Below are 9,374 nucleotides of genomic sequence, written 5' to 3'. Positions count from 1 at the left end.
TAATCGATTTTCAATTTTATAAATATATAAATGATCTATGTATAAAGGCATCAGATCTTTCAGAAGAGAAATGCATTTATTAGCTGTCGAATACTTTTTATTAAGACCATACTTATCCATATAATTATTAAAATAAGTAATTGCTTGATATACTACATAATTTGCAATTGTTCTAAAAAGAAAATACATGAAATAATTAATAATAATAAAATAGAATACAGTTAAGCCTGCCTAAAACGGAATTCCTCAGTACTGGCCAATTTTTTCGTTTTCACAGGATTCCGTTTTGTACAGGGTTATATTTTTTATTAACGTAAAAAAGTTTTTAAAAAAATGCTTAGAACTGCTTTTTCCGCAAAGTAATTGTTTATGCTTCAAAGACGTGCTGAAAACACAGAAACGTGTATCTAGTTCACAGAGGAAAAACTCAGTTACTCATTTTTATCACAGAAAACTTTTTTACCGATGACAAAATTAAAATAATATCTGCTATTAACCAAAAATTTGTTTTAGAGAATCATGATTGTTCGGTCGAATACCGAGTATTTGATTAACGCAATTTTGATATACGCTGTAGTATCGAGAGATTGATTAAAAAAGCATATGTTTTAATTGAGATTTAGAATTTACATCGAAAATTTCGCTTTATTTATGTTATGTTAAGCAAAAGTCTTCCGCGTTAGGCAAGTTCCTTACTTATAATGGTATTTTACACGGAAAAACGTCCTGTTCAAAGATTTATTTTTCGTTAGCCAGTTTCTGTTTTGTAGATGATTCGATGTAGTTTAACATTTACTATATTAAAATATCTCTTAACATAGGTCAATATTCGTAATAAAGTTTTATTTATCAATACAGACACTATTTATATTCTATGAGGTAAAACTATAGCCTAAACTTAACATTATTAATAACATAACACAATCTATCTCAATAGGAGACCGAATGGCCGAGTCGGTTAAGGTGTCAATCCACCATTCTGGGCAGAGAGCCGCGATCAAGTGAACTCCATAAATTTTTTCATGGATTCATACGGTATGCCTCAGATACATCGGGGCCCAATGTGTCTGAGCCATACGTATGCACCCATCTCTCACCATCCAGTCGCCCTATTGTGAAGCCGGCCATGAAAAACTTTGAACATGAAAAAGTCTTCTTATGCCCGCATTCTCAACCAAGAATCAAGAGTTAGAGTTTGAAGTTAACCAATAAGCGTTCACGTACTAAAAATATATAGAGAGGTTGCGGCCGACGTTTTCATCGCGAAAACGTGTAGTTGGTCGTTCAGCGTCGCCTTCCTGTAAGCCTAGAAGTTTGGCAATGGCATTTCGAACGTCGAGCATGATTCCACTGATGTTCCAAATGCCATTGTCAAACTTCTAGGCTTACAGGAAGGCGGCGCTGAACGTTCGACGTTGACGTTTTCGCGATGAAAACGTCGGCCGCAACCTCTCTAATAATGGTAATTGGGTAACTTCTAACTAAATGTTGATCTTTGGTTGTGAATATGGCCGTTAGTGTCCATAGGGTAGAAATAGTTTGAAAAATGAAACGAATTAATTTACGTACCTTTCATCAATATTTTCATTTTTAATAACATTAAAAAGATTTATAAAGTAATTTATGTTGTATACTGCTATCAAATCATTCTCTGTAACAGTTCTAAGAACATCTTTCATTACAATTTTAATAAATTCAATCCATTCATTCTATACAGAAGTAAATTAAATTAAGTAATACTTGTAAATTTTCTTTATTTATTCTTAATTTGGATAACTTACAAATCCAGTTCGTTCGCTGAATTCTTTAACCGTAATCACTTCTAATAAATCATAAGGATGTCTTTCGTTTTCCTATAAAATAAAAAGAACATTATATTATTTACTGTGTATTGTAAATTGTAATACAAGTTAATAAATCATGTAGCTATCATATAACTCAATCTCTCGATCAAATTTTTGTTCATTCTCCATTCCATAAAGAGAAAAATGGCGAATGGTAGGAAATGAATGGAAATTAAAATTAAAAACTTACAAAATTAACGGCTTTATCGAGCATTTTTAACTTCTTAATTTCAAATATACCCAGTTCTTCACTACATTTCGATGCCAAAGATGATATTGTATTGTTTATTACATCATCGATCGGTACACGTTTAATCTGAAAAAAATGTAAAATAATCTTAGTTCATTTTTGAATAACCCGATGTTTGTATGCTCCATAAATCAATTATCCATTTGTCAATGAGAATCATCAGTTTGCGTGATATCTGGTGGTCACAATTTCGCTCATTATGTAGGTCTGACAAGCAATGAAATAGACTATCATGGCCAATTTTTATATTTATATATATCTTTTAACAAGGAAAAATATCAATAGAAAACGATTTTATGAGAAAAGTTATATTCGTACCATCATAATGTTTCCTGTTTTAGTTTTTCGTTTAAAGTCACTCCGAATTCAAAGAGTCCATGTTTAGATAATCTAGTGGCTAATGAAACACTATGGAATAAAAATCCAGTTTTCTTCCAATTTTTAAGACATGGCATATTTCCAAGATTATTAATTAAATAATTCGTGTAATTTGTCTCATTTCTTTCATCTGAAAAATAAAATTTAATATTATTGTAGCGTTAAACTTAAATATATTTTTAGTATATACTGTACTGTATATGCTACTTATGCTTACCCGATCGAAGGCAGAACTTATAATAACTTGATGCTTTTCGAGAAACTGGTACAATTGGATCAATTATATTATTGTTAAATAAATCTATAAAAAGCATTTATTTTTATAAAAAGCACATATAAAAGGCTTTATTTTAATATTATACATTTTAATTTTTATTAGGCCTAATACTATTTTACAAGTCATAGCATTCTCTTACCTATTAATTTATCATCGACTGTTTTCTGTTGTTCAATAATCTTATTTGAAATTCCTCTTTGGAATTCTCTATTTATAAAATAATTTCCACAAGCATAGGAATAGAAATTCTCGCATGGATTAATAGATTTATTCATCGAAAGCAGCAAATAGCTTGCTGAAATACAAATATTTTCAAAATTAAGATAATTTAGACCATATTGAAAAAAATTTGAATACTTTGAAATACTTGTCAGATAATTCCACTATTGAAAGTAATAATATAAATTTAATAAAATCAAGTATCATTATGTTTCGATTTGAGTTTAGAATTGTCGCAATCTTGGAAAGGATGATTTTTCGTATTTTTCTCACTCTATTTTATCACTTTTCGAGAAAATTTTGATTAAGAAAACTTTATAAATATTAAGACGATCCTTAGTATCCACTGCATCTAGGATAGGATCAGCCATAAGGGCTTCTGTACCTATGTTAAGGGCGGTCTGTATCTATTAAGCTGATAGAAAACTATAAAATGCATCTCCCAGCACATCTAGAATTATTTTATATTTGAAAGGGAATGTTTTAGTATTCATTCAGCTATCGTATTTACAAACATTGTAGCACGTGCTGTCACAACTTGTTAGTTCGACGGACCCCTTCTCGGAATAATGTTTTTAAATGCATAAAATAAAATCACAAAAATAAACCGATTATATAGAAATACATTTATTAAAATAAAAAAAAACATGATATAGTAATATATGTCATGTGCTTCTTTATTAACACAATAATTAACAATTTTACACAATAACACAAAATTAACATAAAAAGTTAATTTTCACCCTCCAAGCCCAAGGACTCATGAAAACTTTTAACGGACTTCCAAGGATTAGAACACACTATCCAAGAAAATACAAAACCCAAGTCGTTAGTTTTGGAGATTTAATAGCCGACTTGGTAATTAAGATTCTCGATTAATATTTGCGCACTTTATTCTGTATTTAAATGTATTTATTGTGTATTAAAATAATAATAGCGAGATGTTTAGAAGATTTTGAAGAGGATATAGCTACACCGATTCCGTTAAAATTCCGTTAAAATTAATATAAGATAATGTTTATAACGTAATTGTAGATCTAGTAACAATAAGTTCCGATACTTTACACCTAATGAATACTGTCATTTACAATGATTTTTTTATTACTTATATCCGAATGATTTTTATAAAATTTTATGCATTTCTAATAATAATCCAAGATATACGAAAAGGGAAGATCCAAGGGAATGCCTTCGTCCTGCAGTGAATTGAGAATGGTTGAAGATGATAATGATCATCGACAAGCTAGAATATACTGCATAGAATAGCCGTGACCTTAGATACAGCGCTCTTGATGACAACGACGGGTACTATCGACCGCCATTTTACTTTAAGTCAAAACATCGAAGTCTATACTATGTTGTTGGGCAGGATTGCCACTATAGAATCTATTTTTCTCATCCAAATCTAGTTTGTTTGCCAGAAGATTTGAGATTTAGGCAGTTAGATAAGTGATATAAATTTAGATTGTTTTATCTCGAATTTAGCTACTTTCTAAATTTTATTTAATTATTATAAAGAAGGTAATGTCAGAGTTTAAAGCGGTAAGTGTAGTACTTAATTCTCAATATAACAATATTTTTAAAGTACGAATCAGGTCTTGAAGGGCTTTACTCTCAGTCATATCATTGTTTGTTTATAGTGTATTCAGGCCAGTCTGATTCGTACTATACTCAGTTTATTTGTTGATTTTTTCCGACAGTGTTTTTTTTTCTTTTGAAGAATACAAGTAGTGTTTTTGTGTTTTTATTATAGTTATAGTTTGTTTGAAAAAATTTTGGTTTCAACTTGTGAAAATATTTACAATGAAAGCATATATTTTAACTTTTGTCATGTTATGAATCACATTATTGAAGTTAAAATCCTTCTAAGAGGTAATAAGGAGCTAATAATTGTGGGAAATGGAAGAAGTGTTGCATTTGTCAATCAAAAATAGACAAAGAAAACATGCCAGTAAGGGGAAGAGACTGAAATGTAAAAACTGCACCATTAGGATGTGTACAAATTGTGCGCCATATGCATCATTCTGGATAACAAAAGTGTATTAATTAACACGAACTAACCTTTTGTTCGTTATGTCGTAGATAACCACCTTAGACACTGAAGCCGTGAGTCTGAAGAGAGATTGGAAAATTACCAATCCGAAATGCATTGTTAAATAGACGAAATAAAGTGAACTGTTTTAATCTAGGTTTCTGTTAATTGCGAATAATTAAATACTCCGAAGTCTCACTATTGGAAGAAGAAACTTTTACTTATAACTATTTTATTTTTAGACTGTTGAACACAAGATTGTGTTATTAATTAAACACTTGGCTTTTTTCCATCTTTATTCAGTTGATAAAGATGGAAACTGAATAAAGATGGAAAAAAGCCAAGTGTTTAATAACACAATCTTGTGTTCAATAGTCAATACACGGTCAATAAGTAAAACACGGTTTCAGAAGCAAATCAACTACTTTTTTATTTTTAATTATCATCGAATGATAAAAAGCTTAAATAATTATGTTGAGGGTAGTGATGAGTTTTATAAAAAAAAAAAAAAAAAAAACATTGTAAATGTTAATAACGAATTTCATCTTTATTAAGTCCAACCTCTTTCGAGATATGACACATGATACCTCTCTATCTCCCACCCCTTTAATCTTTAACCACCAAAATTTAATAGCATCAATGCTCCTTATACACAAGCTCTCATGTCAAGTTTCTTATAGACGCCAACACACACATACACGAAATATTTTTTCATTTTTTTTTTACTTTTTTGGGTTAAGGAGGTCTCAAAACGTGGATATTTGCAAAAAACTCTAAGGGTCAAGTTTGACACGGTTCCAAGGCTTTCCCTTGTTATGTATACATAACAGCAGGGAAAGTAAAATTAAGAATGGTTAGAAATGCATTTAACTTATCGCTACAGAATATTTTGTCTTGTTTAGAAATATTTAAATAAAGGGTTAAAGAAAGAAATGTCTTGTTATTTACTTTCAAAAAAAAACTAATTAGGGTCGTTTCCACCGCACCATCTCAGTTAACAGTTAAACCTTTCCTTTCCTTTCCTTTCCTTTGCACACTTTTACACAACGAGTTAGAATGTTCTAGCTCGTTGACTTTACACAACACAAATGGCACACCCTTTTGACTAAAAGGAAAATGGTGAACATGTATTCAATTTCCTTTAAACATGGAGCTGCTACAGCCACTAGTATATTCTAGCTCGTTGATGATGATCATCATCATTATGCTCTACAAATTATAAAATAATATAGTTTTATTCTATTATCAAACAATATTATAACATATACGAAAAGTTTTTTATTTACTAATTTCAATTTTGGTTCAATCTAAAAAGCAGACTGAAAAATATTTTAATTGCAAATAACCTGTCATAATGTTATGCAAATTTAAATTTCCTATTTAATGTTACTATGGATATACATTGTAATAAACTCAGAATTTTACCCATCTTTTTCTAATTTCAGTATTCATTTTTTCAACTTTTTACTTTTCCGGCTTCTATTATACCAGACATGGGCAAATGCGGCTCTTGCTGAAAGTGTTAATTTCTGCTTTTTATTATTATTTTTACAATTTTATTTCCACGATTTTGTGAAAATATGTTTATTAGAAACATTCAATATTTGTTTTATATCATATTTATATTATATAATAAAATCGCCGTACAGAACTGCGGTACAGAATAAAAAAGTACAGAACTGCGGGTCCCATGCATTTTGCAAAACCTCCACTGAACTCTTGCTTGCCCACCCCTGTATTATACTCTATATAACAGAGGAATAGCATGACGATCGGTCAAAAAAGTGATCTCCAAGTTTTTATATTTTTGGTCAGGTGATCTTGATACGTTGAGAAATGAAAAACAACCCCTATATGTATGAATAATTCTGTGTTTGTGTGGGGGCACGATTTTGTTCACCCACTTTAAACCTTATTAATTAATAACTCACTTGCATTTTGTCGAAAATTCCTGAATTTTGTAAGGAGGTTTATGTATAAGTAGACTTACCAGACGTCTCGCTTTGACTGGGACTGTCCCGGTTTCATGATCCTGGCCAGTTTGTCATTTTGTCCTGGTTATTTGATAAAATTTTAAAAGTGCCGAATATATAAGAAGTAAAAATAGCGTAGCCTCGGGTAAAATGGCGATTTGGCAACTAAAATATCCCCTTCGTCACACTCATGTTGCCAATCTAAATATTTTGTATCTCGATCTAAGTACTTTTAATGTTGTCTAGATGTTTTCCCCAAAAATTTTTAGCATGTGGCTTAATGAATTTAGATGTTTTATTTTTTCATCCAGATATTTTTTTCACAGAATTTATAATAGCACGTAGCCTATAAGATCCAGATATCTTTATTTCATTTCTTAGATATTTTGTTTCAATTAAAGTTGACAACACAAACTTACACTGGCCACACCATTGTTGCGCATGTCCTATCGTAGTCGAGTTCGAATTGCTAGTCGGCATTTGCGATTATTTTGTACTGTGCATTAAATTAATTTATTCTCCAAATGCCAGAAAAAAATTGTGTTTACTGATGAATAAAAAGAAGAATTATCAATTTAAAAAAAAAATTGTGATTGTATTGACAAGGTGAAATATGAACTGTGCTTTTCATAAATTTCAGTTAACATGGGCGTTTGAACATTAAAAATTACTTGAAATGTGCGAAACATATAGCAAGCCTAGTAGCAGCAGAAGGAACTTCCTCAAATATATTGTCATATTTTAAAGGTACCGATTTGACAGCCAGATGCCCGAGCGGTCAAGGTTGCATCTCCGGGGATTTTTAAGGGCTGGTCCGTCCGGATTTGTTTGGTCACATCCCTCACCACTCGGCCGCCCCATTGTGGGCCTGGCCGAACCCATAAGGGACTTGCCGAAAAAGGCCCTTTTGGTGCCCACAGGGCGGTAAGAGTTTAAGAAAAAAGGTACCTATTTATACTCTATTGTATTTTCTCAAAATTGTCCTGGTTTGAGAAAAATATATCATGCCAAGATTCCAGCTTTTTGTCGCTCGAAAAACGCCCCCTTCTGGGCGATGAATAGATCTAGGGGGCGCTGGAGGCAGGGTATTGAACGGTGACCAAAGGCAAAATTGGGGCTGATAAGAGGAAACATTGTGTTTAATGGTTTCCAGATGATGAGAACAATGTACAGTAAGGGCACAAAGTGTGAGATTCATAGAAAAGTTTTCCTAAGAATATTTCCAATCTTTTTCTCACACAAGAGAAAATGGGTTGGGGGCGTTGGGTATAACTTTATGGAACAAAGGGGGCGGTGGATCGAAAAAGTTTGAGAATCACTGGCCTAGTGTGTCACGGCCTTTATTAGCTTTTGAAATTTTTTACCAAATTTATCTCTACTCTCAGAGTTAAGTATTTTGTCATTTTATAATAATTAATTATATATAAAGTTTTTAAAATAAAATATCATAACAGATGGTGCTATACGCAGTTTTAAATGTTGTTGTCGGAAAAGTTAAGCAACTCGTTGCTAGATTTTTTTATTATGTTTTGCTTTATATACAACCCAATAGGAAAAGAATAATTCTATAAACTTCGTTGTATTTTCCAAGAGAAAATATATTAGTTTTAGTTTAATTACCATTTAACGGACAATATTTTTATCTTTATTGATATGTTTTTCACTATTGTTCTAACTTGGACAATAGAAATAGACAAATGTTGAATCTGTTTTAATTGCCTCCTAGTGTCCATAAAACGGTTTTTTTTAATAATAAATTTATTATTTTATACAGAATCTTAATAAATCATAGTAAATTCTTATTTTATATATTGAAATACAGTAGAGCATCGATTATCCAAACCCCGATTAACAGTCACCTCGGTTACTGGACCGCGTTCTAGTTGGCAAATTCAAATGTCCGCTAGTGATGTGGCGCTACAATATTTGGCTATGTCTTGGCTGCTTTAATAGTATTTTTATGTGTTTTAGCTGGCAACACTGGCTCGACCATTAAAGGGAGCCAGTATAATAAACGAGCAATGTTGCCACGTCTACCGAATTTTCGGTAGATCTACCGATTTTGGGACCGATCTACCGATCTACCGATTGAAGCACCAAATCTACCGAAAAGTTTACGATAATTCAAGAAAGAAATTTTTATTTTCAATGTATCTAAAAATTCTCAATAAAACATTTCTTTGTACCTTCATTTCTTATATATTGTAAGAGACTTTATTGCAAAGATTCTGTCTCGTTTTGTTGAGAATATCTTGTGTCTGCCCCTTTCTTCAGCTAATGGAATAGAAAGAATATTTTCGTAAATAAATCTGTTAAACACGAAACACGGAAATAAACTGACTTGTGAGCTCTGAAACAATCACTGGCTTACTTCTTACTAAACAATTAATTGGATAAAAAT

At 31.4% G+C, this 9,374-nt stretch overlaps 1 protein-coding gene across 1 annotated transcript in view; it reads right to left on the bottom strand.

The window, feature by feature from the left end:
* Window positions 1-6: 6 nt before the first annotated feature.
* The window catches only part of LOC111615230 (neprilysin-21-like), a 12,692-nt gene continuing 3,324 nt past the window's right edge, over window positions 7-9,374 (bottom strand). The window contains exons 4-10 of the mRNA XM_023356638.1: window positions 2,889-3,044; window positions 2,690-2,773; window positions 2,413-2,602; window positions 2,035-2,160; window positions 1,782-1,853; window positions 1,570-1,709; window positions 7-172 (exon numbers count right to left, since the gene is read on the bottom strand). Of these exons, the coding sequence (XP_023212406.1) occupies window positions 2,415-2,602; window positions 2,690-2,773; window positions 2,889-3,044 (428 nt within the window). The 3' untranslated portion in view covers window positions 7-172; window positions 1,570-1,709; window positions 1,782-1,853; window positions 2,035-2,160; window positions 2,413-2,414. The remainder of the gene's footprint in view (window positions 173-1,569; window positions 1,710-1,781; window positions 1,854-2,034; window positions 2,161-2,412; window positions 2,603-2,689; window positions 2,774-2,888; window positions 3,045-9,374) is intronic.

This window comes from Centruroides sculpturatus, unplaced genomic scaffold (assembly GCF_000671375.1).
Source record: "Centruroides sculpturatus isolate CEXI.00-Female unplaced genomic scaffold, Cexi_2.0 scaffold2370, whole genome shotgun sequence".
NCBI lineage: Eukaryota > Metazoa > Arthropoda > Arachnida > Scorpiones > Buthidae > Centruroides > Centruroides sculpturatus.
The sequence above is the reverse complement of the archived record's forward strand: the minus strand, read 5'-3'. Positions and strand labels throughout refer to the sequence as shown.